General features: G+C 37.1%; 1 protein-coding gene across 2 annotated transcripts in view; it reads left to right on the top strand.

Moving 5' to 3' along the window:
* The window catches only part of itsn2b (intersectin 2b), a 34,166-nt gene that overhangs the window by 5,972 nt on the left and 1,193 nt on the right, over nt 1-27,001 (top strand). Inside the window, exons 2-36 of one of the 2 annotated variants that reach the window (XM_027160056.2) lie at nt 1,218-1,296; nt 3,013-3,105; nt 3,300-3,363; nt 4,467-4,633; nt 5,159-5,365; nt 5,468-5,558; nt 5,714-5,853; nt 7,673-7,736; nt 7,834-7,971; nt 8,092-8,198; nt 8,528-8,790; nt 9,019-9,168; nt 9,288-9,428; nt 9,583-9,670; nt 12,457-12,596; nt 14,267-14,403; nt 14,485-15,281; nt 15,409-15,533; nt 15,682-15,836; nt 16,715-16,764; nt 17,436-17,602; nt 17,688-17,727; nt 17,903-18,024; nt 18,465-18,561; nt 18,679-18,873; nt 21,469-21,590; nt 22,238-22,344; nt 22,500-22,683; nt 25,093-25,191; nt 25,296-25,463; nt 25,632-25,844; nt 26,083-26,201; nt 26,308-26,390; nt 26,547-26,630; nt 26,730-26,903. In XM_027160056.2, the coding sequence (XP_027015857.1) occupies nt 1,290-1,296; nt 3,013-3,105; nt 3,300-3,363; nt 4,467-4,633; nt 5,159-5,365; nt 5,468-5,558; nt 5,714-5,853; nt 7,673-7,736; nt 7,834-7,971; nt 8,092-8,198; nt 8,528-8,790; nt 9,019-9,168; nt 9,288-9,428; nt 9,583-9,670; nt 12,457-12,596; nt 14,267-14,403; nt 14,485-15,281; nt 15,409-15,533; nt 15,682-15,836; nt 16,715-16,764; nt 17,436-17,602; nt 17,688-17,727; nt 17,903-18,024; nt 18,465-18,561; nt 18,679-18,873; nt 21,469-21,590; nt 22,238-22,344; nt 22,500-22,683; nt 25,093-25,191; nt 25,296-25,463; nt 25,632-25,844; nt 26,083-26,201; nt 26,308-26,390; nt 26,547-26,630; nt 26,730-26,903 (5,098 nt within the window). In that variant the 5' untranslated portion in view covers nt 1,218-1,289. Of the gene's footprint in view, nt 1-1,153; nt 1,297-3,012; nt 3,106-3,299; nt 3,364-4,466; nt 4,634-5,158; nt 5,366-5,467; nt 5,559-5,713; nt 5,854-7,672; nt 7,737-7,833; nt 7,972-8,091; nt 8,199-8,527; nt 8,791-9,018; nt 9,169-9,287; nt 9,429-9,582; nt 9,671-12,456; nt 12,597-14,266; nt 14,404-14,484; nt 15,282-15,408; nt 15,534-15,681; nt 15,837-16,714; nt 16,765-17,435; nt 17,603-17,687; nt 17,728-17,902; nt 18,025-18,464; nt 18,562-18,678; nt 18,874-21,468; nt 21,591-22,237; nt 22,345-22,499; nt 22,684-25,092; nt 25,192-25,295; nt 25,464-25,631; nt 25,845-26,082; nt 26,202-26,307; nt 26,391-26,546; nt 26,631-26,729; nt 26,904-27,001 lie in introns of both variants that reach the window. The other variant, XM_027160054.2, reaches the window with a different exon arrangement.

Genomic DNA, 27,001 nt, shown 5'->3' with positions numbered 1-27,001 from the left:
AATGCCAAAGTATTTGAACAACAAAGACCAATTCTTTGTTTTTGAAGACAGTTGGATTTAAGATCAACAGAAGAATATGAGACAATATAAAATGTATTGCTATTTAATATTCCTGATATTTACTTCTAGATGTGTTATACAACTTGGAACATGGTATCATTGGTGGCTACAAAATCTATTCAGAACTTTACAAATATGTTTGACTGGTCCCAAAACTACATTTCTATCTAAGCTGTAACATCTATACTGAAATATCTGCCTCTTGATGATAATTATAACTACTCTCAGGCCAAGGTGGAGAGAAACTAGTAACTAAACTAAAGACATATGAAACAGATCGCTATCATTTTTTATCCCAGCAGGCTTGTAGATGTCTGTCCTGTTGGGTAACATTCTGATTCCTGTCACCTGTCATTTGGTCTGTTGTACTGCATTACACAACATGTTAGCAAATGCACAACTTGTAGGAGATGGAATTAATTGTCTGTTTTAAAGTGGTTATGATGTATGGTAACTTAAGCCAACTAAAGTGACTATACTATATATGCTAATTATGTTACAGACCTGATATCAATTACCTGAATTAGTTGCTAGATCTTTTCATATTTATTTCCTTTTCAGCCTTTTATTGCCCCCATGCAAACTATTTTAAGATCTGTAGCAGGCATCAAATTTGAAATGAGCTCATTTAGTGGATCAAAGTTTTTTATTTTACTCAGATTTAAAAAAAAAAAAAAGTCCCAACATTTCTGGAATTCAGGTTGTAATTGTGTGTTGTTTCGTAATGTGTGTTTCATGTTTGACTGTTTTGTGTCCTATTAGCCTTTAACTTAAGTTGCCTGATTTTGGAGCAGAGCAACTAGAATAACTAGATTTTGGCAGTTTTTCTCACCACTGTATTGATGCAGCATTTTTTACCTGCTCAGATCAACAGATCGTCAGTTGTTAGTAGTTGAGGGGAATGGTTTTGGGCACAGTTGTTGGTGGTAGTTGAGGGGTGCGGTTTTGGGCACAGTTGTTGGTAGTTGAAGAATACCACACAGCTGTGATGTACATGGCCAATCAAGCTATTGAGAGTTAAAATATTTCCAAGAAAAGCCTGTTTGTACTTTTTATGTTTTTTCCTGTTTTCTCTTCCTTTGTCTGATTGCAGGATGGGGTATAGAACCCATAGGTCAAGATTTATAACATCTCTCTCTCCCCCCCTCTCTCTCAAGATGTGTGAGCTAACAAGTTGAGGCAAGAACCAGGACCATTTTTCCTGTTCCCTCAACCCTCCACCTGCAAACATGAATGGTAAGACTACAGTATAACTTTGTATTTGTATATCTTTGTGTACATAGGTAATGAATGAAAAGGATGCTCAAAATGAGCTGCATTCACAAGCACTTTTTTTTTTTTTTGGAGTATCACTAAATATAGATACATGAAAAAATTAAGGGGCCAAGGAATATCTCTATTTCTAACAAGATAACAGTAAACAACAATAAAAAATGCACTTCCGAACAAATTGGGTTTGAGCCATGTTTTTAATGGAGTGAGAGTCTGTGTTACGGATGTTTTCCGGGAGAGAAGTTCAGAAACGAGGATTGGTACAAGTAAATGCTGTAGTGCCCATGGTGGTTAAATGGGCAGGGGGGTAATGAGGAGCCTTGATGAGGAAGAGCAGTGAGTACGAAAAGGAGAGTAGAACTGTATAAGATCTGAGTGGTGTGGTGGAGCAAGTGTGTGACTTGAAGGAAAGACTATCAAAGATGATCCCCAAGTTTCTAATCTGGACAGAGAGAGAAACTGAGAATCCATCAATGTAAATTGTGAGACTGATGGACTTGGACAGGGTAGATTATAATCCTATAAGGAGAACCTCAGTCTTATTACCGTTAAGTTTGAAAAAGTTGGGGGAAAACTTTAACGAAAAACGAAAAATTTAATTGAACAAATTGAGAATGTTCAAAAAGGTATGAAGTAAACCAAGCCAAAGGTGTACCTCTGTACCATAGTAAAGCCAATAGAAGCTAGGGCTGGGCGATATGGCTGAAAACTGTATTACGATATCAGTGTTTCATATCGGTTGATATCGATAATTATTGATATTTTTTATGACCCCTTTAAAATAAGGACCAGGAGAAAAATATATTTACATTTAAACATTTTTATTTTAAACTTTACCTTCCTCTGATCATAATCCCCTCAGTTATTAAGATGGAAAATCATCAACCAGGAAAACTCAAATAATTATAATGTAAACATAAGTCTAAAGTCACAATGTACACTTAACAAATGTAAGAAATTCTTAATAAAGTGTAATAAAATAGTGCAAAGTGTTTAATATAAACATAGAGAAACCTGAGAATTTATTGGGAGTTTAGTGCTAGGAAGTTCACTAGCTGTTCAGAGACATGAGGAACACAAAGTGTCTGTAGTGTGTAGAGAGTGACACATTTTGGAGATCCATATGGTGAGGATTTCTTGTATTTCTACAAAATAAAAAAAGTGAAAACGTTGGTCACAATTCATCACTTGAATGCTAACATGTTTCACTATCAAATTCATTTGCATTATGGACAAACCATTCCATATACTAAAAATAAAAAGAAACAATTTTCTAGGATGGTCTCATTATGTTGTGATTTAAATTATAGTAATAAACAAAAAATACAAAGCATTCTGTCGGCTGCTCTGACTCCCATGGGTATAAACGAACAATAAGAAAATATAGAATCTCATAAAAGTGCCTTTGGTGCTTTTCCCCCCAAAAAATCCTGATCGATGCATCTGTAATAATATGCTTCAATGCATTTGGCACAACTGGTGTGAAATGAAGGTAATTCTATAAAATAAAATATATAAAATTCTATAAATATACTGTTTATCATATGGTACTGTGATAAAAAAAAAACAGCTTGATTTGCATTAATTGTGCAACATTGTATTTACACGCTTTTTGATTAATCAAAATTGCTTCTCACTTTATTTACTCACTTGTATTTTACTTTGTATTCATTTACTCAGGTGGCCGCAGTATATGGGCTATAAGTCCAGAGGAAAGGGACAAACATGATCAGAAATTTGACTCCCTCTCCCCAGTGCAGGGTTTTGTGACTGGTATGTATTCTGCAGGATTGTATTGGTCATTGCTTTTAAGATGATCTTACTATAAATGTCTGGCTCTCATCGGGTCTCTTGCATACACAAGGTGACCCATGTATGCTTTCCTGTGTGTGTTAGAGAAATGCAGAGATATGTTTTCTCAGGATTTGTTTCCTGCTGTTGACATGTTGAAATCTTTTCGTATATAGGGGAAAAGGCACGGAGTTTCTTCCTGCAGTCAGGCCTCCCTTCCTCAGTGCTGGCTGAGATCTGGTGAGTACGCTATGCTAAACCAAAATCTTTTAAAAAAGAAGATGAGTTTTCATGTTATTATGATCTGTAGCTTATAACAGAAATGTAATGAGCCACCTCTCCGCCTTTGATTTGTACACATGGCAGTTTTTCACTTTTTTGTTTACGACTGCAGAAAGAGCCACGAGTATCTTGATTTGCTATAGGAGATTTTCAGTTTCTTCTGTTGTGTTTCTGTGTTTTTCAAGCATTTTTGCATAGAACAAGAAGTTTCATACTTTGATTTATACTGAATTTGATTGATGCCTATGAGCCAAGCAGGGTCGTACAGATGGAGTTAAAAAAATAGTGCCAGCCACCAGTTCTTTTAAAGAATCAGAAGATATTGTGCTGATGCAGCCAGCGTCTGTCCCTTATGTTCAGACCCCAGCTTTATTCCTTACACTGACACCTGCTGACACGTGCCTTAGCATCAGTCATTGATTATTGATAGCATCTGCCAGCAGTCAGCATGGAGGATGTCCAAATCAGACACAGTGTCATCAGTGATCAGTGACTGATGTTGAGGCATTGAGCATATCATGTACTTAGATTTAGATTTTGATTCAGAATTGAATTTGACCCAGGACTCATACAAAGACATGTCAAGCCACTAGCTAAACCTAGACACAGATGGCCACTTAAAAGTGGAAGACATGGCTCAGCTGAGACTTATTTGCTGATGCCATGCAACTCTGAAGCTTTTCCTTTTCAGGAGATAAAAATGAGTATGCACTTGCAATGCATTAATCATTTTACAGCTAGCTTTGGAGTAGTCCCACCAATCTACAGAAGCTAATCTCTCTGCATATAAAGCAAGTCAAACAGCTCAAGTGTGTCAAGTGCTGCGTGAGGGGGTAAAATCAGCCCTTTGGAATGAAAAATTCCTTATATTCTTTTAGAAATATTATGAAAACTAGATTACTTTTATAATAGTACTGTAATTTAATGTCCTATACATAAATAAATATAAATAAATATATACATTTTCTTTTTAAACAAGGTAGCACATTTTAAGTTGTAGATTCATTCAGGAGCTTCTTTCCGGTAAGATTCTGGAGATGTATTGTATATCCCTGGTGCAGGGCTCTGGCTGACATGAACAAGGATGGAAAAATGGACCGTCTGGAGTTCTCAATTGCCATGAAACTGATTAAGATGAAGCTGCAGGGCCAGAATATTCCTACAGCTCTGCCTATCATCATGAAACAACCACCAGTACCTGCTCCTACCATGCCACTAACACCGCTTAGTAAGTTTCCAATGTGCCTTTATTTTGAACAAAATGTGTTTAAAATGTATCATAAGTTTGTGCTTATTAGGAATAGAGATGCTTTAAGTAGTTCATATTTCCAGCCTTCCCAAATGTGATTTTTCTATGCAGTACAGCATTATGGCTGCATAAAGCATGGTTGCTTCAACAGAGCATTGATAATAGAACCGACATATTTTTGTCCCTTCTTTAACTAGCTGTTACAGACTACTATTCATCAGCATTGACATTGTTGTTAAACAAACTGACTGACTTCCTTTCATTTAGTGGGTACGAATGTATTTAATTAAAGTATTTGCTTAACCTTGTGTTTTTAAGACCTGCACCCTACATGCAAATATGTGTAACTGATTGAAAACTAATAGGTAACATTAAAATAATATTTCTACTTCATAATTTGTTTCTTTTTTTTAATCTTAGAAAATAATCTTAGTAAGTCTATTTGATTTCAAGGATTGTTTGTTCATACTGACTTTGAAATGAACTTTTGTACTGTTTGTCAAGGAATGGGATCCATGCATAACATGCCCATAGTGCCCACTATGCCTGTTCTTACACCTATGCCGCCGCCATCCGTAAGTCCTATGCAGGGCATGACTCCCATGATGCCCAGTGGATTGACCATGCCAATAATGACCACCATTAATGCTCCTGCTTTTGCAAATGGACCTGTGGGAATAATGCAGCCCATTCCTGGTTCGCTTATGAATGGTATGTAAGAATCTGAACCACCACAGTACAGTTAATAACACATGGTTGCATATTTAAGCAGTTAAGGTACTAAATTGTCTTTACATTTTTTCGTATTCATAGCTCTCCCACTGAACAGTTACTACACTTCCTCTACAATGGGTTTTTCTCCCACCCCTAAGACATCAGGGGTCCTGGACCTGGGTTCAAGCAGGTGAGATCTAACAGTGTGGTATGCACAGTGACTTGTGATGGACTTGGTATATGCATGCATGTGTGTATGTTCTGGCTATGTACGTTTGTTATTTTTCGAATAAAAAAAAACAAAAATAGCTGTGCATTGGATTGACACATTTCTCTCTCCCCCAGCTCCTCTTCTTCCACATCATCTTTAGCCAGTGGTATTTCTCAGAGCAGCCCCACAGATTGGGCTGTGCCACAGGCATCCCGACTTAAATACAGACAGCAGTTCAACAGCATAGATAAGCAGATGTTTGGCTACCTGTCAGGTATGATGATAAACTACTTTACATAAGTGTGCTGAGCTTTCAGCATATTAAGGTCTCATACTGCAGATGTGTTTTAACAGGCTTCCTCTTATACTTAAATGCCTACAGTATGTGCTTGCTCTTATTGGCAACTATAAAACTACACAATGCATTTTTTTTTAAAAAAAAAAACTTTTTTCTCAATAAAGCTGCTAGTTCCATCCTGACACATGTAGCTCCTCTGTAGAACATTTTGGAAAATGATCCATATTCACATTTCCATATTTTCTTTTTTATCATTGCTAAAACTTACCATGAAAAGTGTGATGGTCATTTATCTTTACAGTAAGTGCATTATTTACAGTCATTTCTTGTTGCAGTGCTTAATGCCTTTAACTTAATTTTTTATCCACCTTTGTACGCTGAACAGATCCATAGTACTGTGCAAGTCTTAGGCACATGTAAAGTAATGCTGTAAAGCAAAGATTTAATGGATTTCTACATTCAAAAAAACAATTAAAAAAAACCTTTTTTTGTTATTTGGGATAATAACCCTTTGTCGCGAATAATGTGAATTTTGTCTTGAACCCTTTGTCTTGAATTAATGTGAATTGCATGTGCGCTATGTTACTAGCCGTATATAAAATCAAGCCATCTAGGCATGCAGACTGCTTCTACAAACATTTGTGAAATGGGTCGCTCTCAGGAGCTCAGTCAATCTAAGCGTGGTACCGTGATCGGTTACCACCTGTGCAATATTTCCATTCGTGAAATATTCTCACTACTAAATTTTCCATGGTCAACTGTTAGTGATGATATAACAAAGTGGAAACAACTGTTAGTGAGGTTATAACAAAGTAGGAACAACTGCAACTCAGCCTTGAAGTGGTAGGCCATGTAAAATCACAAAGCGGGGTGCATGTTGAGGCACAGAGTGTGCAGAAGTTAATAGCTGCAGACCTTCAAATTTTGGAGATTATGGTATTATGGTCTGGGGTTGTTTTTCAGGGGTTGAGCATGGCCTCTTAGTTCCAAGAACTCCTAATGCTTCAGCACAGTTTGGACAGTTTTATGCTCCCAACTTTGTAGGAACAGTCTGGGGATGGCACCTTACTGTTCCAGCATGACTGCACACCAGTGCTCAAAGCAAGGTTTGGTGTGGAGGAGCTGGCCTGCACAGACTCCTGACCTCACCCCGATAGAACATCTTTGGAATAAAAGACTGCAAGCCAGGCCTTCTCACTCAACATTGCTGCTTGTCCTCACAAATGTCCTTCTGGAGTAATGGTCACAAATTCCCATAAACACACTCCTTCCCAGAAGAGTTGAAGCTGTTATAGCTGCTAAGTTTGGGGCAACTCCATATTCAACCCTACAGATAAAGAATGGGATGCTAATAAACTTTATGTGCATGTAAAGGCAGACGTCCCAAAACCTTTGGCAATATAGTGTATGTTAGTCTAGAGTGCCATGTGAATTGTGGACTTATCTCATACCCATTCTTTGTAATTTAAGCGGATGTTGCTTTCTTTATATTTCTTTTTTACTTTATATGTCAATCCTTACAGTAAGAGTTTTTTTTTAAAGATATGTATTGCTTTTACTAACGTGTTTATTATGGCTCAGTTTTGGACAAGTTTTGTTGATGCAACAAATGTAAATTCAAATCCGTAGGTAAAGTTTAAACATTAGCATTCATGTGTAAGTATATTGTTAGAAATTGTTAGGTATATTCGCAACTGTTTTTGGTCAGTGTCTGTCTAGACAGAATAAGCACATAATCAAATTAGCGTGTAGTTTTAATTTAGATTTTTAATTCCTTGCACTTTTATGTTTTCAGGCCCCCAAGTTAGGAATGCAATGGCTTCAACATTGTTAAGTCAATCCCAGCTAGCCAATATTTGGTTAGTATCTTTTCTATTCATGTTTGCATTTAGAATTCTGTGTTTATGATCACAAGAGTGAAATTTATATTGTTATTTTTTGGGGGGGGGGTTATAGGAACCTAGCAGATGTTGATAAGGATGGTAAATTAAGGGCAGACGAGTTTGTTCTGGCCATGCACCTGGTGGATATGGCTAAGGAAGGACAGGCTTTGCCTCTTGCTCTTCCAGTGGAGCTTGTGCCCCCATCACTCAGGTACAGCAATATTTTGGCAGGTCATGTCAATCCCCAGTTTCTCTTCAGATTGTTTAAAGACTGTGTTTTGCCCTTAAGAGTTCAATTTAATGAGCCATTATTTATTAAATTTGCTCTCAGGGGAAATGTTGGTGATGCACTGAATGGCTGCACCAGTTCATCCATCTATGCATCACTGGCTGAGGAGTTTACTGACGTTGATCCACCACAGAAAGCCAAGAGTAACTGTAAGGCTGCTCACCACACCCAAAACCTGCTCTGTACAAACACCTCAGTGACTCAGTTTTAAATTCCTCCCATTTTCTAAATACTCACATACAAAATGCGTTGTGAATGAAGGGTATTCTAAACACATCATTGTACATGATCACAATGTTTCTTTATTTACGACCATTAGAGATATTAGAGCACTATACTTATTAAACTAATGAAAAAGGTTCATAAAAATGTTCAAGGACATGACAAGGTCTATGCATAGCTTTAGGGGTCTGCTTTAATTACGATGTTGATGAAGTGTTCCTATGAAAAGTTAATGTTTGTGTACGTCTTTATACAGTGACATTTGAGGACAAGTTCAAGAAAAACCAAGAGCAAGGAAATGCAGAGCTGGAGAAACGGCGCTTGGCTTTGGAGGAGCAACAGCGACGTGAGGAGGAGAGAAGAGCACAAAAGGCACGTGAGGAGCAGGAGAAAAAAGAGAGGGAGGCACGTGAGCTGGAGCTCAGGAGGAAGAGAGAGGAGGAGCAGAGACTTGAGCGCCAGAGAGAGCTGGAAAGGCAGAGGGAGGAGGAGAGACTCAAAGAGCTAGAGAGGAAAGAGGTGACTTGATTTTTCTGGACTTAAGACCAATTGTGTCTTCATGTAACAGATAAGACTTTCATACTGGCTATGGGAAACGGTTGCATGTAGAAAGTGTCACTCTTCCTTAAAAGTTTTTGGTAGAAGCCATTAGAATATTCAGCAATTTCAGAACATAATAAATAAAATATTTATAGCAGAACATACTAATTCTTACTTCAGGAGTTAATACTTTAAATATCCTCACAGGCAGCTAAGAAGGAACTGGAGAGGCAGCGCCAGCTTGAGTTGGAGAGGAGGAAAAAGCAGGACCTCCAGAACCAGAGGAGTCATGAGCAAGAGGTCATCGTTCACCTGAAGTCAAAGAAAAGTAGTCTGGAGTTGGAGCTTGAAGCTGTGGTGAGGCGAGATGCACCTTAAGGCCATTGTTGTTTGGTTAATCCATCTAACAAATTTAACTTAACTTGTAAAGCTATAGTACAAGTACATATGTTACGAACTACATTCTCTTATTTTAGGGGAACAAGCATAAAGAAATTTCTGAAAAACTGAGAGATGCCCAGGCCAAGACGAAAGTCCAGAAAATTGAATTGGATCATATCAACCAGAAGAGAGATGGACAAATAATAGAAATTAACACATTGCAGCAGCAGTTTGAGGTGTGCCCTGGTACCTATATCTACCTGTTATGGACTATTTTCCACACTTACTTTTCTCATCATCAGACTTAATTTAACCGACATACCGTCTTTTTTTGACATAAGCCAAAATAATCGATAATCACAAAGTGATCTAGCTTGTGGGTCTGTTTAGGAGTTGCAGAGGAAACTTACCCAGTTGACTCCAGAGCAGCAGAAGCTGAATGAGTTACTTCGAAATATGAATCAGAACAACATTCTAGGTAACGTGCTTTTTTTCTTCTTACTTGCAAAACTTATTACAATAACTGGGCTAATTTTTCTGCAAAGGTTCTAAAGTTTAATGAACTAAAATCCACAGGGTTGCTTTACTGTATGTTAATAAGATACATGCTTTCTATGAACATTTTAGCATGAATATTCATAGATGAACATAAGATGATGGAGAGAGTGTCTGAAGCATTGAGTCATTATTGGCATTTTCCCACCTGGTTTGTTGGAGCTTGTGTTTTAGAACCCGGTGTGTTAGTTCAGTTTGTTTAGATGTAGCTCCACACCAAAACTACTGGTCTAAGACAGGCTGAAGAGGTCGATTTAGACTAATTGCAACCAAACTCCGGGGTAGATCTTTTGTGATGAAAAAGCAATCAGCCCAAACAGGCTAACAAACTAACCTGTATTATAGCAGTGCATCATGGGAACTGCATAATGTAAAAAGTGTGTTTGTTTTGCTTATGGCTCTCAGCATGAGTCATGGTTCAATTTGAACCAAAGATGAGGAAAAATGGCATGTTGAAAAAATATAATAATAATAACATATATATATATGTTTGTGTTTGTGTTTGTGTGTGTGTGTGTGTGTGTGTGTGTGTGTGTGTGTGTGTGTGTGTGTGTGTGTGTGTGTGTAAAAATTCTGTATGAGCATCAGTGTGATTTCATAATTCATTATAGATTTTTTATAAATTCCTTTCTGGCCAAGCCATTAAATTAAACATGATTGAGACTCAAGCACAAAATTGACAACAAGAGTTCAAAGCTGGTGCCATAGTCTCCAAGTGCTTCTAATCATAGCAGTCCCATGGGTCTCCAGGTTGTCTTAAGCACAGCCTGGTCTTAGACATTGAGATTGTGACTGAGTCCCGAACACTTACTGTACTGAAAGGCTGTTCCATACAGTAACTGTGGGGCTTTGTAAGAAAAACTTTACTACTTGAGGTACTACCAAAAAGCAATTAGGTACTGTGGCACAAGACCATTCAGTTTTTCATAGGTCCGTAGTAATATTTTATAATCAATGCCAAGTTTTATTGGGAGCCAACACAGTGTGGATAAAATAAGAAGGCATGTGTTCATATCTTATGGTTCTAGTTAGGACTCTAGCTGCTACATTCTAGACTAACTGGAGCTTGTGTATGCTCCTACCAGAACATACAGTAAGGCAGTAGAATAATCCAACATAGAGGTAGCAAAAGCATTAACTAATATTTCTGTTTCATGTAGTGGCATTATATTTCTTATCTTAGCAATATTTCTGATATGAAATAAGACTACACTAGTGATATTATCTATATGAGCTTCAAATGAAAGACTGGTGTCAGTAATCACATCAAGCTCTTTTACTGCTGCACTTGATGAAACAGAAAGACCTTCCAGTATTACTTTGTAATCAGAAATCTTACTTTTGGCTGCATGTGGTCTAAGTACAAGAACTTCTCTCTTTTTGGAGTTAAGCAGGAGGATGTTAGAAAGCATCCACTGTGTAAAGCATCCAAAATGTCTTTCACACATTCTTGTAGCATGTATAAATAGAAAAGTAGTTAGCCTATAATAGAACCTTCTAGAACTCTGAACAAAATCTTAACATGCATCAAGTCACTATTTATATCTACAGACTAACAATCAATCAAATAAGACCTGAGCCAGGAAAGGGTTGTTCCCTCAACTCCATCAACATTTTCTGCACTGAGGTCGAGCAAGGAGACACAACCCTAACGCTGTAACAGTTCAGTTCAGTATTTAACTAACTGAGTGATAAAGTTTATTAATGTATTCCTATGTCACTATGAGCATAATTTCTTAGCTACAACCTTTTCTAGGCTCTTGGATATAAATGTAAGGCTTCATAATTTCATGTAGTTGGACAGCTGACTGGGGATGAGGTTGTTTTAATCATGGATTTTATAACCACTAGTTTAAAAGATTTAGGTGCATAGCCTGTACTAAGGGAAGAATGTTTAGAAGGAGTTTGGTTGCTTCTGATATGCAAATTGATTTTGAAGAAGATACAAGTAAAATTAAAGTATAATTAAAATTAAATTACTATTTCAAAGTAGGATGAAGCATTTTTAAATGTTATGATATAGAATTTTAAATGAAATGAGATAATGGTCTAAGACAGCTTCTGACTGGAAATGTGACTATTTTCTGTACTTGATCTGAATTTTAGAATGAGATCAAGAATGTGACCTCTATTATGAGCGAGTCCTATTATTAACCCCTACTGAATCTAGGATGGATACAACTACTGTTCTCAAAGGGTCTTAAGAATGATCAAAATGAAATTCAAAGTCTCCATAGTTGATGCTTTGTTACTGTTGTGACTGATCATATAAGAGATGTACTAACATCTGTATGTTTCAAATGTATAATTTGTTAATGTGAACATCTCAGACAGCGCAGACAACTCGTGTCAACTCCAAATCCTATGATTTCTGACTATATTTTGTCTCGGTTTCAAACACACACACACTCGTCACCATAAGTATCTCTTTGCATTAAGTATTTTCATGAAATGGGCTCTGATATTTGAATAGTCCTAGCTAAGTTGGTGGATGTGCATTCAATATGGTCCAGTATTATGCTAATTTAATTAAACAGAACAGACAATTTAAATTTCATTTAAAGATTAATTATGCCTTGTCTGTTGAGTTCTTTCTTGCATTGCTTTAGTTAAAATATTCTTAACCTTTTGCGAATTATTTCAAAGCCTATGTGTAAGCCTGAAGTGACCTACAGTATGAATAGATGTCTGATTTTTGTTTCTCTCTAGCATCCACAATGACCACTCTACAGAAGAGTGTTACAGATAAAGACCTCAGCTGTAGAAAGCTGAAAGAACAGCTTGATGCTTTAGAGAAAGAGACAGCAGCAAAACTTGGTGATATGGATCAGTATAAAAAGGACATACAGGTAAACCCTTTATTCCTCCTGAATTAGTTTTTCAGCTCAAACAGCATTTAGACCAGCTAGATGTAATGTAGTTTTAATGAGGGCACTGAATTAAGTTGCAGAACAATTCACACCCCTTTTGAATAATTTTTAAACTACAATTCACATTCATATACAGTATTTTCCTCTGTGATTCCCTTATTTTTTGAAAGTATAGATCCCAGTGCTAATAACCTGCTTTGCTTTTGTCCCCATGTCTAACTAGATGTAGAGCTTGTCTGTCTGTGTGTTTGTCTGCCTTCCTGTCTGTCTCTACTTGGCTTTTGCTGCAGTTTGAAGAAATGGATGACTGTATGCTTAGGGGCCTGTTCTCTTTACTGAGCTGTCTACATAACCTCTTCTTCCTCCTGAAGGTTGTCTATCTCTGTCTTTCCTTTTCTCTTTATTTTACCTGGATTGGTGTAGTGCTCATTTTTCCTGGCTCACTTTCAGTGCATAATTGTATACTGCTCAAAAAACTAAGGGAACACATCATTAACAAGGTTTAACATTGAGTCTAATAAACTTTAGAGATATATATGTCTGATTAGGAAGCATACGTGATTGCGAATCGGTTTTACATGCTTTGGTGAGAATAAAGGTGACAAACGGGTGCATTGGAGAGACAAGAGCAATGCAACTACCAAAGAGAGAGAGGTTTTACAGACAGCTGCTCTCTCCTTATTCCTCCTGACTGATTTCTCTCTAGTTGTGTGTCTTGTTAGGGTGCATGTAGTATGAGGCAGTTCCTTGAAACACAATCATACTGTATGCACAGGTAGTCCAGCTTCACCAGGATGGCACATTAATTTGTGAGCTGGACTTAGGTGTAAAGTGCAAGAACCAGGTTCAATATCTACTCCTTTGTTTCAGAAGGAGCACTGTGAGAGCCCTACAAAATGACCTCCTTTGGTGAGCATGTTTCTGACCAAACTGTCAGAAGCAGACAGACTTCCATGCAACTTGAATGGCATTTGACAGAAGAAAAAAAAACATAATTGGCTGGCCCACCTCGTTCTGTTTATGGATAGGTCCATAGAAGCTTCACACTGATCATATGTGAAAGGTTTAAAAGTGTCTGGAGATGCCGTGGGGAAAGTTATGCTGTCTGACCAGTGATCGTGTTGGGAAGAATATTCTTGGAAGGTCACTCAGACCTCCAAATGCTAGCCAACAATATCCTTACTGTTCGGTTCTGTGGATGAAATCTTCCGAGACATTGCCATAACCTGAATCCAACTGATACCCTCCGGGATGTTGTGTATTTGAGCATCCAAAACAACAAAGTGAAATGTAAACATGGGTTTTTCAGAACGACCTGTGATGGTGTGGACTAGACACACAAACATACGCTGAACAACTAAAGCAGATTTATAGTATTTCATAGACTAGAACAATGATGGGATGTAAACCCCAGTAGTAAAAGCAAGTTGTATATGAGATTTTAATAATGAAAAAAAAAACATTTTCATCAGAAAAAACACATAAATGTAATTTTCTCAAAATCTGTCTTAAGAGAAATATTTTAGGTAATTTTATGTTAGGTAAATATTAACAAATTGAGTTTGTTACATGTATTAAATGTTTATATGTGGTATATATTGTTAAGCCTTGTGTTTGGACCATGAATGATCTTCAGCTTTGTGTTGTAGGACCTCAGAGAGACCCAGAGAAATCACCAGTCTGCACTAGACAAATTACGTAGTGTAAAAGAAGAGAAAATAAGAGAGCTCAAGAAATTCAAAGAAGAAGAACTGGAAAAGAAGAGACTGGAGGAGGAAGAACAACGGTGAGTACCTAATGCAGTGCAGACATAGTTTGTATCAAGCAAGTTTGCATTCACATAGGCTAATGACTAAAATTATTACAGGCGCATCAAACAGGAGAAGGAGCGCCAATGGCAGGAAAAACTGAGGCGTGATGAGGAAGAGAAACAGAGGAAACTTCAGGAGGAGCGAGAGGCCAAACTCCGAGAGGAGGAGGAGAGAGAGAGGCAGGCTCGTCTGCATGCTGCCAAAGAACAAGCTGAAAGAGAGCGCAGGGCACAAGAGGAAGAGGAGCGAAAATGGAAGGAAGAGGAGAGGAGGAAGAGGGAAGCAGAGGAAAGGAAAAGAAGAGAGGAGGATGAGAGGAGAGAGCAGGAGAGGAGGAGACGTGAGGAGGAGGATCGCAAGAAGCGAGAAGAGGAGATGAAGAAAATCGAGGAAGAACGGAGAAAACTAGAGGATGAAAGGAGAAAGCTCGAAGAGGAGAGGAAGAGACAGGAGGAAGAAAGGCGTAGACAGGAGGCAGAGCAGTTGGAAGAGGAGAAGAGGAGACTGGAAGAAGAGAGGAAACGTGAGGAGCGCAGGAGGGCAGAGGAGGTGCGACAAGAAGAGGAGAGAAGGAAGGAACGAGAGGAAGAGGAAAGGCGGCGTCAGCGAGCACAGGAAGCAGCCATCAGGGATGCTGAGGAGCGGAAGAGGAAAGAGGAGGAAAGAAAGCGGCAGGGGGAGGAAGACCGTAGGAGAAGAGAGGAGGAAAGAAAGAAACTAGATGAAGAACGGAGGAGAAAACAGCAAGAAGAGCAGACTGTTTCTGCTGCTACTTCTGTAAGGCTGAAAGACGAAAGGCAAAATAATTCAAGCATTGTTGCTGCACTTCTCAGAGGACTGGAAGAAAGGAAAGGTAAATAATTTCGAAACAGACAGCAAATACAACATGAACCTCTATGCTTTTGGCAGCAGTCATTTCATGTATGTTTCAAAAACCTGGAGCAAAAAAAATAAAATTCTCTTGCTTTCTTTCTTTTCAGGTAGTAGACAGCCCCTGGGCACCTCACACAGGAAATCAGCAGCTCTTACCAAATTTAAAGCCCTCTACCCTTTCTCAGCCAGGAATGAGGAAGAACTCTCTTTTGAGATGGGTGATATAATTGAGGTATTACTGTTGTATCGTGTCGTTTCCATGAGAAGTGAATTAGCATCATCTTATAAAATATGTTGCATAGTACAACATTTTTGGACAAGTAACTTGCTCTTTAAAGCTGTCACTTTGACGACATCTGTAAACTTGTGTTGTTTAATAGGTGGACGAGACGATTGAAAGAGAGGAGGGCTGGCTTTATGGAGGTTTTCAGGGGAAAATGGGTTGGTTCCCTGAGAGCTATGTAGAAAAACAGCACAAGTCAGAGACACCAAGTAAAGCAGCTCTTAACCCGCCGGCTGTGCTGTCGACCTCTCGGTACAGTGTATATATTTACTATATACTATATATAATACACGAACTTATTAGAAAACATTATTATAAATATTATAATATGTAAATGTAAATTATAATATGTAATTAGAATATTATAAATGTTTTTCTGCATTCTTTTGAAACAATTTTTATTGAAATGATATTATTGACAGCAATAGAAGAAATTAGGCTTAGATTTAAATATAAATCCAAATTTGTGCAAAATCTTAAATATTTATTATTGAAGATGTTAAACATTTACTTTCTGTTTGTTTCCAATTGTTTATTCCTGATTTTTTTTTAAATGAAGAAAAATAAAACAGATTTTATAATCTCAAGTCCTCTTTAATAGGTTCACTTTCCCATTCATGCAGTTATCTGACCAGCAAATCACGTGGCAGTAACATCCTCTAGAGTTTACACAGAATGGTGTGATAAACGAAAACATCCTGTCTATGGAGGGTCTATAGGTTAAAAACTCAGATAACCCTTTTTATAACCATGGTGAGCAGAAAAGCACTATAGAACCTGGTAGCCAATAACAAGAATCTGAGGCTTTCATGGGCACAAACTGGAGAGCTGAAGACTGGAACAAGACCAGGGCATTTTTTTTCTAAGCTTAAATTCTCCATGGCTGATTTCCTAAAACTTGCGTCACAGTCCTGAGCAGCAGTTACTTGTCTGCAGAGTAAATTCAAATTCTTTTTTTGAGTCATAGAGGTTTATTCACAAGACAAATATTTAATGATTAAGTGATGCACTAAAAAGATATTTAACTATGAAGGAACAATAATTCAACTGAGCAATGGGTAAATAAAATAGTCATTTTATTTTAATTACCTTTTCAATTTTTCTTTGTTTTTTCTCTGTTGTCCATACAGTTCCACTGAGGTATTTGAATCAGCAGCAGCAGATGCCTCTTCCCTTGAGGGTGAGAAATTGAAAAATTATATATAAAATTGGGCTGATAAAAAAAACTAATAAAAAAAAAATTCTGAAAATAGATGTATAGACTAGATGTATTTTGAGGTATGCTGTGGCACTCTATGCTACTTAATCCAGACTGAAATTTTGTGGAAAACAGGACACTTTGCGTATGAGAACAGGTTTGCAAAGTGCTGAAAATTGCTTTAATTCTGATTTTTAACATTTATAACATTTTTAACTTCAAATATAGCACAGTCTATTAATGTGTTATAATTAATTCATTTAAAAAAAAGGCTTGCTTCAAAGACGCACATAATGCTTATGTGGCTTCGGCAGAATTTGGGTTTTATAGTTCTGCCATACAATACTGTATTCATGACATTGTAAATTCTAAAAGCTTTTGTTGTTTGTGTTGAATAATAACATACATTTTAATTTTACATTTTTGAAAACTGCTGTTCTTATCATATAAAACTATAGCATGAACTATGTGTCCTGTGAAATCCTCGGATATGGTTCAAACAAAACAAACCAAAAAACACCCAGAGGGTGCAAATCTTTATTTTATTTTAATCTTTTTAAAGGCTGAAAATAATGTGTCTGGTCACACGCTATATCTATTTCTTTGTATGTGCACACTCATATGTGTGTTTTGTATATGTTCTAATTTTTTAGAATATGTGGCTCTCTATACCTACAAAAGTCCTGAACCTCTAGATTTGACCTTCACTGAGGGAGATACCATCCTCGTGTCACAGAGAGAAGGAGAGTGGTGGACAGGCAGCATAGGAGACCATTCTGGACACTTTCCCTCCAACTATGTTAAACCCAAGGAAACTGATGTAACTCACTCTATGTAATTTATAGATATATTACAACTTGTTTTCTTGACCTTTTTATAAAATATATTGCTTTTTATTTTTTTAGAATTCAGGCCTCAAACCTGGTGCACTTGGAAAAAAGCCAGGTAAATCCCATCTCATATAAACTAAATCAGTAGTTTTATAAGATATATAGATTTGTATATATGGTTGTATGAATGTATATAGATTTATTGTGTTTATTTGTCATAGGTAATAATGTTATAAATAATAGAACATTAGAAATATGCTATATACAGGAGCTGCCTTTGTGTGTTGCAGAGGTAGCTCAGGTGACCAGTGCATATACAGCCTCAGGGACAGGACAACTAAATCTGTCTCCTGGTCAACTCGTCGTAATCCTTAGTAAAAACCAGTCTGGCTGGAGGCTGGGGGAACTGCAGGTCAGGACATTGGCAATATATGTCAAGATTACTGATGAATTTCAAGTCTGATTTAATAATAATATGGCCGATGTTCTGAAAGAAAAACATTGGCAATTACAGCAACATGTTTACTTGATAAAATTTTTTTAAATTGTTTTATTTAAACTGCACTTTTTGCTTTATAGATTAAGCTTAATGTGTTTTTAAATCCATATTATTAATTGATATTAAACTGGCACAAGCATAGTTTATATTTATATATACTTTTTATATGTATTAATTCTTTTAAATTGCAAATATTGTATGTTGTTTTAATGTTCTTTACTGTAAATAATTTTCTTTTTTAATGTTAATCGCATTAAGATTTTTTATTAATTAAGGTAGTTATCACTTGTTAAGGATCATCAAAGTATGATTACTGTCTGTCTCTGTCTTTCTACTTATCTTACATGTTTTAGGCGCGTGGTAAAAAGCGACAGAAGGGCTGGTTTCCAGCATCGCATGTTAAGCAGCTGGGCTCAAATAGTGGCAAGTCCACACCTGCGAATGTACCAGGTAAATGATGCTTTACCAGTTTCCCTAGCGTTGCTTTTCTCTTTCCAGCTCATACTCTGTGTTTCTTTAACCCGCATTTATAACCTGTCTCACACCAATTCTTCCACCTGCTCTTAGCTGCTCAGGTTATTGCCATATATGACTACACAGCAGCAAACCAGGATGAGCTCAGCTTCTCCAAGAGTCAAATCATCAATGTGCTGGATAAGAGTGATACTGATTGGTGGAAAGCAGAAATCAATGGTGTCACAGGCCTTATCCCCACCAACTATGTGAAACTGACCACCACTGAATCTGATCCTAGCCAGCAGTGTAAGTAGTTGGAGCAGTTTTTTTTTGTTTGTTTGTTTGTTTTTTTATACCAGTGTTCCTAAAGCTGGCAATGCAGTCATTTTACTTGGTAAATTACATGCTGAACAAATTCATTAGTAATCTTGACCTTAAGATTTGTAATTTGTTTCCTTAATTTCTCAAACTATTATTGAATAGTTTTTGGTGAGAGGGATATTGTATAGCAAGACATTCCAAATGAGAAGGATGTTGTGTACGTTGACTGCAGTGTACTGTACTTGGGGATTTTGAGCAAGAATCGTGATTTCTTTGTGATACTACTGCATTGAACCTTTTTTTCTTAATTATATTGTCTTCAATTTGATTTCAATTTTAGGGTCTTTTGGATTTCGTGTATTTTCAAACATCAAAACAAAATTTGACATGAACAGAAACAATCTAACAACTGACATTTAATTTTCATTTCTCATTTTCTTTTCTCTAGTTTCTCAGACTGTTTTACTTTGGCTTCTCTTTTTTGTTTCTGTAGGGTGGTAACACCTCCCCTTCTCTTCATCTTTGAGAGACCCACTATCTCCCCTCACAGGGGATGAGACCCACCCCATTTATCCTAAACTATGACCATTTACTAACTCTACACCAGATCTTACCCTAACACCTAATTTTACATTTTTATTTGACCCAAGGCAGTGGTTGTACACCGTAGCATGACTGGTATTAATTCCTGCCTAACAGAGATGTGATGCATCACATTTATACATATTCACATATATATTTACATATATATATATATATATATATATATATATATATATATATATATATATATATATATATATATATATATAATTGTCAGGGCATTAAAGTAATGCATTAAAGTGAAAGTGTTAGTGCATTAAAGTGAAAAAAATCTTAGCTTCAAGTTCCTCTGCTTAAAAGAGATACTGCTTAACTGTATCCCTTTTGATCTGGAATTTTAATCTGAAAAATGAAACTTAAATTTTATAATTTTATCCAAAATGACTTCTTTTATTAGAGTGTTTATAAGAGCACAATATTCAGCCTTTTCATATGCTGTGAAGAAATGGACCAGCTTGAGCAGATGTGTGAGATTTTTACACTTGACATGATCTTGACACCAGTGCTATGACCAGCACTAAATTAAGTTTTAATGCAAATTGCTCTTAATAATATACATCAAAACTTTTAGGTGTATAAGCAAGAGGGTGAGGAGTGGGTCTTTCAGTGGCTTTCTGCACCATTTTATTGCCTTTTACTTTGAGCTATGGCATTCTAATCTTATTTTGAACAAAGATTAATATTCTGTATTGGAAGAATTTAAGCACAGCATATTTTGACAGCATCCAGTTCTACACTAAACTATACTGGCAGTGTTGAATTCACTTTGGATTGAGGTTGTACTGGTTGTATGTCAACTATAACACCATATGTTGCATGTTTGATGGGAAACTAAACACAGTAAAAGTATATTATCTGCTTTGCACAAGTATAATGAAATATTTTTAATATGCTGCTATTTCAAAACTCTATACCTTCTGAATTATATTATCCATATATTGCATTTAATGCCATTTTTGTGCCTTAATCAGATTAGTAAAATAGTTTTTACTTTTTAGCAATCCTTTAGTAAAGCTATGCAATCATTTATGGTGTGGAAGAAGTATGTAGAGAATGCTGCACATATGAGATGTTATGTAACATATTTATTTGATTAAGGACATATAGACATTAAAATTCTCTGAAAAAAAATCTACCTGTTCAGTTTGTTGTCCCTTTTTAATGTTTTATTTTAGTGAAAAGTAGTTTATAATGTCCTAACTGACTCAAATATAAGTTTAAAAATTGTCTGCACAGTAAATCCTTTTTAAAATACATACTAGTGTAAGCAGGTCAGTATTAATATAAATATGAATCATATTCTGTGAATGTTCTTTTAAAATGTGCACTAAAGTAGACTATCAAGCAATTTTTGTGAAGTATAGTTGTTTTCAGTTGTTGACAATTTTTTTTATTGTTTAAATATTAATTGATTTTTTTAATCAATTTTAATTACTAATTATGTAGATTTTATATTACTAATAAATAAATATATTGATTAATATTACTTTTAAAGTAAGTACTAGTAGAGCAGTCTTAAGGTTACAAAGCAAGTCTTTCTCCAATTATCTACATATTTTGGTCAAAACTGATTTGGCTAAATGTTAGATATTCATTTTTATGAATGGTTTAGTGCTGTAGCTTATGAAGAACAGAGCTACTGATTGCTCATATGGCAGACAAAACTGCTCTTTTTAAGACTGTGGTGTGTGGATGATGAAGGCACCCTGAAAGACAGCCTTACAGTGGTTTCAGGACCATCAGAATTGAGGCCCTCACTTGGTAAGTCTTGATGTCAGCATATTTGAGTGCCTTTCTTTTATTCCCTCTGTGATTGCCCTGCTTCCTTTTGTGTGTGTTTGGAACAGGAGCTCTTACTTTGTTGTCCTGGGAGGGTATGAAGGTACCTGCTGCGTGGGTCTAGGATAGCCCAAGTATTTTTTCCACCTCCCTTTTGAGGTTAATTGAGGCATCATAACCATGTTTCTGTCATTGCAGGGTGTGCTGACCTGACAAGCCTAGAGTCTATGAGCTTGCAGGAAAAGAAACGTCAAGGCTACATCCACGAACTCATAACAACAGAGGACAGATACATGGAGGATCTTCAGCTGGTTCTGGAGGTATATATTTACAGTGGTACAGGGTCAACATCCACTTATTTGTTCTGTTGATACATTGTCAAATCCATAAATATTTGGACATTGACCTTAACATGGACAACACCCCCATCCCCCAAAGGGACCATAAGTAATTGGAACATTATCTCTTCATTTTTGAGAGACCCACTATCTTCTCTGACAGTTGATGAGACCCCATTTATCATAAAACATGACTCTATAGATCTTATGCTATCCCTGGAAGCCAGGGTTCTAAGGGTTGGAAGTCTGGAACCCATAGACATTACCAGGAGCTCCGAGTCTTCCCTGTCCATGCTCTTAGGCCTTTACTGCAGCTGCCTTTACCTCCTGTTTGCTGTATTCAGGCCATTGCAATATATTCCACTATTTTATCTTAGAAGAAGGCTTATGTTGTTTGGCCTGTATAGACTTTGTATCATGGTCCATCTGCAGAGTGAAGTTCTGAAGTTTTTAGCTGAATCTGAGAAGGTATTAAAGCACTGAACACTTTAGAATTCATCCTGCTTTTTTTTGACAGCAGATATCTTCCATAATTACAAGAGGGGGGACGGTGCTGATTTGATAATATATAAGCAAGTTAACATGTGGTAATATAATTAACTAGGTGAGGTGTTTTGAATTTCTTTTAGGTGTTCCACAAGCCAATGTCCGAATCAGGACGGTTAACAGAAGCTGAGATGAACACGATTTTTGTGAACTGGAAAGAGCTCATCACGTCCAACACCAAGCTGCTCAAGTATGTATATAACATGGTGCTCATCGCTAATCTTTAAGCTGTTGGATACACTGAATGTATTATAATGACTCATTATTATATAATGATTCTTCATTATCTGTTTTAATTGCTAGTTTTTCTTACCGTTGACTTTACTTTGTTTCTGTGTGGATCAGAGCCCTTCGAGCAAGGAAGAAGCAGGGAGGAGAAAATATGCCAGTTCACATGATAGGTGACATCCTAGCCACTGAGCTTGCGCACATGCAGCCCTATATTCTCTTCTGCAGCTGCCAGTTAAATTCTGCAGCATTGCTGCAAGAAAAAACTGACCAGGAGCCAGAATTCAAAGACTTCCTCAAGGTACAATTCTTGGTATTCGTATCCACCACCTCCTGAGTAAAGTAAAATGTTATCTAGATTACAAAGTCAGAGAAGAAAAGCAAGTTGAAAGATTTATATTTTCAGAGTAGGAAATACCATTAAAAAAATCTGATAAACTAATTTTTATGCAATTCGGGAAAATTATTTGGAATTGTAAAAGAATTTATTTATCCTTAATAGTAGATAAGTACTAAATTAAGTATATCTAGTTTTACTCACAATGGTTCCTGACTTGGACACCATGATATTGGGATATAAATATATAGGAAAGCAGTCGGACAGACAGACAGACTTTATTGACATCCCATGAGCGAAATTCTTGTTACAACAGCATATATGTGTATATATGTATGTGTATATGTGTGTGTGTTTGGTCCCTCTTTTGCTGCAAAAAACCAGCCCTGACATGACCCATCAAGGCATGGACGGGTCAGCATGGGCACTCTGAAGGGTCTGCGGCTATGTAACAAATTTGCAACAAACTGTGATGCACTGTGTATTATGACACCGTGCAACACAGTTTGAATCTTTCCATGAGAACCATCATTAACAGCTCCAGCAATTTGAGCTACAGTAGCTTGTCTGTTAGATCAGACCACACGGGCCAGACTTTGCTCCCCACATGCATCAATGGTCCAGGTTCACCACTTTTTTCTTGGACTACTTTTGATAGATACCCACCAATACCGACGCTTGCCCCTGTTTTCCTGCTTCTAACAGATCAGCTTTGAGGACAATATGTACACATGATGCCTAATATATCCCACTGACTAACAGGTGCTGTGATGAAGAGATAGCGTTATTCACTTAAATTGTCAATGGTCAAAATCTTATGTATTTGATCCCCTACCAACCAGCAAGAATTCTGACCCCAACGGACTGGTTATGTGCCCACGATGGATACAAATTAGTCCTGTCCCTTTAGGAAAGTACCTCTAATATTCACTTATGTATATAAAAGTATCAATCTCTTCCATTTAAACCTCTCTATCTCTCAGATGAGAAGTCAGCCAAAATTTAGCTCATTGGCATCAACTCCACTTGTCAAATTTGGAGGCAGAGAAATGCTGAATATGACTCCAAGAACACCATCCCTACTGTCAAACATGGAGGTGCAAACTTTCTACTGCTGGTGGCTGTTTCTCTGCTATGGGTACAGGAAGACTTCACCACATTGAGGGGTTGATGATCGGAGCCATGTACCATGAGAATCATCTGGCCTTATCGAGAACACTGGAGATTGGTTGTGGATGGGACTTCTAGCATGAGAATGACCCAAAACATACAGCGCATGCAAAGAAGGAGTGGCTCAAGAAGAAGCACTTTAAGATCCTGGAGTGGCCTAGCCTAAACTGTAATCCTGTAGTAAAGCTGAAGGAGCCGACACTGTGAGTTGTCAGGTGAATGCCTCGAACCTTCAAGATTTGGAGAGTATCTGTAAAGAGGAGTGGACCAAAATCCCTCCTGAAATGTGCACAAACCTGGTAACTAACTACAAGACATGTATGAACTGTGTACTTGCCAACAAGGGTTTCTCCATAAAGTCATTGTTCATTGTTTTGTAAGTGGATGAACTTGGATCTGGAATTTAGATCTGGGCTTTAACTTGGCCATTCCAGAATTCTGTTTTTTACTTTTCACTGAGTCCTTTCTGGATTTACTGGTATTTTTTGTCATGGTTCAAGGTCCAGTTCCACTTCAGCTTCAAAATGTTTACAGATGGTCTCCCATGTTCCTCAAGCACCTTCTGATACATGTAGAATTCATAGTGGATTCTATTATGATGATCTGGCCAGGTCCTGCTGCAGCAGAGCATCTCTAAACCATAACACTTCCACCTCCATGTTTCTCAGTTGGTATAAGGTTCTTTTGCTGAAATGCTCTATTTGGTTTGCCACAAGCCTGCCCTCTGTTATGGCCTCCACATAATTTAGTTTTAAACTCATCTGTCCAAAGGGCATTATTCCAGAAGACTTGGCCTTTGTCTCTGTGGTCTTTCTCAAACTTTCATCTTGCCTTCATGATTTTCTTACACAGCAAAGGCCTCGTTTCACAAGTGCCTCCTCCTGCTCGGGATTGGTTTGTGGGATTTCTTTATCAGCATGCATGTCTTTCTCCATGTTTTTCTTCTTATCTACGCTTATGTGCCGCTTCTCAACCGTTGTCAGATTCAGGCGTGCTACACGTGAGGTTAACCACGGCCACTAATTTAAATTTCGCGGTATGCACGGGATAGAAAAACCAGTAACGGTAGACATTTTATTCCGCGGAAACGGAATATACCATCATACCGACCCAGCACTATTTTCACCTATATTTGACTGTCATTGTTTTTGCTTTAGAGTTGATTTTAAGGAGATTCGTAACTGATTCTGGTTCATTATTTAGAAAATTGCCACCGATTACCGTTGTAAAGGAATGCCTCTGTCCAGCTTTTTACTGAAACCTATGCAGAGAATCACACGTTACCCTCTCCACATCAAAAATGTAAGTACCCTAAAAGGGCTTGTCCTGCTGTCTCTTCCCATGTTTTGAAGTGAAGATGCCTTGTTTTAAATGGATAAATGACTGTGTAAACCTGTGATCATTAGATTCTTGAGTGCACGCCTGAGAATCATGTGGATCATGCTCAGTTGCAAGAGGCTCGGGAGAAGGCTGAGGAGCTTTGCTCTCGGGTGAATGAGGGTGTAAGAGAGAAGGAGAACTCGGACAGACTTGATTGGATCCAGAGCCATGTCCAATGCGAAGGAATCACAGAAGTGAGCAACACAATTTAATAGCTTCTGCTACTTTTTATTGCTTTTGCCTCAATTTTTCTGTTTAGTTTCTCCTGAACAATATTATGCAGTCAACCACTGTCTAATTTTTTTATGGTCTGTGCACCCAGTCTGCTAATGTACAAATAAATTTGATTTTTGCTTGAATAGAATCTGGTTTTCAACTCTTTGACCAACTGCCTGGGTCCACGAAAACTCCTCCACAGTGGGAAACTGTTTAAGACCAAGAGCAATAAGGAACTGTATGCTTTCCTTTTCAATGATTTCCTTCTCCTGACCCAAGCTGTCAAGCAGTTCACTTCTTCAGGCTTAGACAGACTCTTCAGCCCAAGGTCCAATACACACTACAAGATGTACAAATCAGTAAGTCTTGACCATTCAAACCATTCATTCAAAGAAGGTGTCTGACAAAAAAACAAACAAAAAAGTTTGAATACACATAAATGCATGATGTCATTGGCCGAGTGTTTTGTTTTTTTGGGGGGTTTTTTTTCCATTTCTTTTTATTTTTATTGTTTTATCTTTAGGATTTTCTCTGTTAAACAAGGTATGAAAGTTGTGATAATAAATGATGTCTATTATGTAAACTATTTGTTGTCAGCCTTTGTTCCTGAATGAAGTCCTGGTAAAGATGCCTGATCCATCCAGTGATGAGCCACTCTTCCACATCTCTCACATTGACCGAGTTTATACCCTCAAAACAGATAATATTAATGAGAGGTGAAAATAACTTATAAGAAAATATCTTCTCTTTGTATTAAAGTTGGTTCTCTGAAAAGATACTTTTATTATATGCTATATTTGTAATTATTATATTTGTGACTAGGACTGCATGGGTTCAGAAGGTCAAAGCTGCCTCAGAGGAGTTTATTGAGACCGAGAAAAATAAACGAGACAAGGCGTATCAAGGTGAGATAGCAGTAGCACTCATGATTCGTTTTTTTTTTTTTTTGTTAATTTGAGATGTTTTACAATATTGTAGTATATAATATTACAATTAAAGAATTACTGATATATAGCGAATCATATTTTAGTTCATGACTAAATAATCTGTCTTTTTTTAAGGTCGCTCCATGAAAGCCACTGGAATTGGCCGTCTGCTTGTAACTGTCCAGGAGGCAGCAGAACTTAAATCCTCTAAACCTAGTGGTATGATTTTTTTTTTTTTTTAAATATTTTTCCAAAAAACATTGTTGCATTAATTTAATTAATACTTTTTGAATGATCTTTTTTATTTATTTAATTTAGGGAGGTGCAATCCGTACTGTGAAGTAACTATGGGGGCTCAGTGTTACACTTCTCGAACTCTGAACGACGCACTAAACCCGAAATGGAACTTCAACTGTCAGTTTCACATCAAAGATTTGTATCAAGATGTGCTGTGCATCAACATTTATGGAAAAGAGCAGTTTGTACCTGATGGTCAGTAATTTCATTCTAGTACTCTTATGAGAATAATTTAACAAAGCAATGTATGCTTATCTGAAAAGCCCATTTAAGAATGAGTTCCTTTTTTGTAC

This window comes from Tachysurus fulvidraco, chromosome 12, assembly GCF_022655615.1.
Source record: "Tachysurus fulvidraco isolate hzauxx_2018 chromosome 12, HZAU_PFXX_2.0, whole genome shotgun sequence".
Classification (NCBI taxonomy): Eukaryota; Metazoa; Chordata; class Actinopteri; order Siluriformes; family Bagridae; genus Tachysurus; species Tachysurus fulvidraco.
This window is presented reverse-complemented; position numbering and strand designations above follow the sequence as displayed.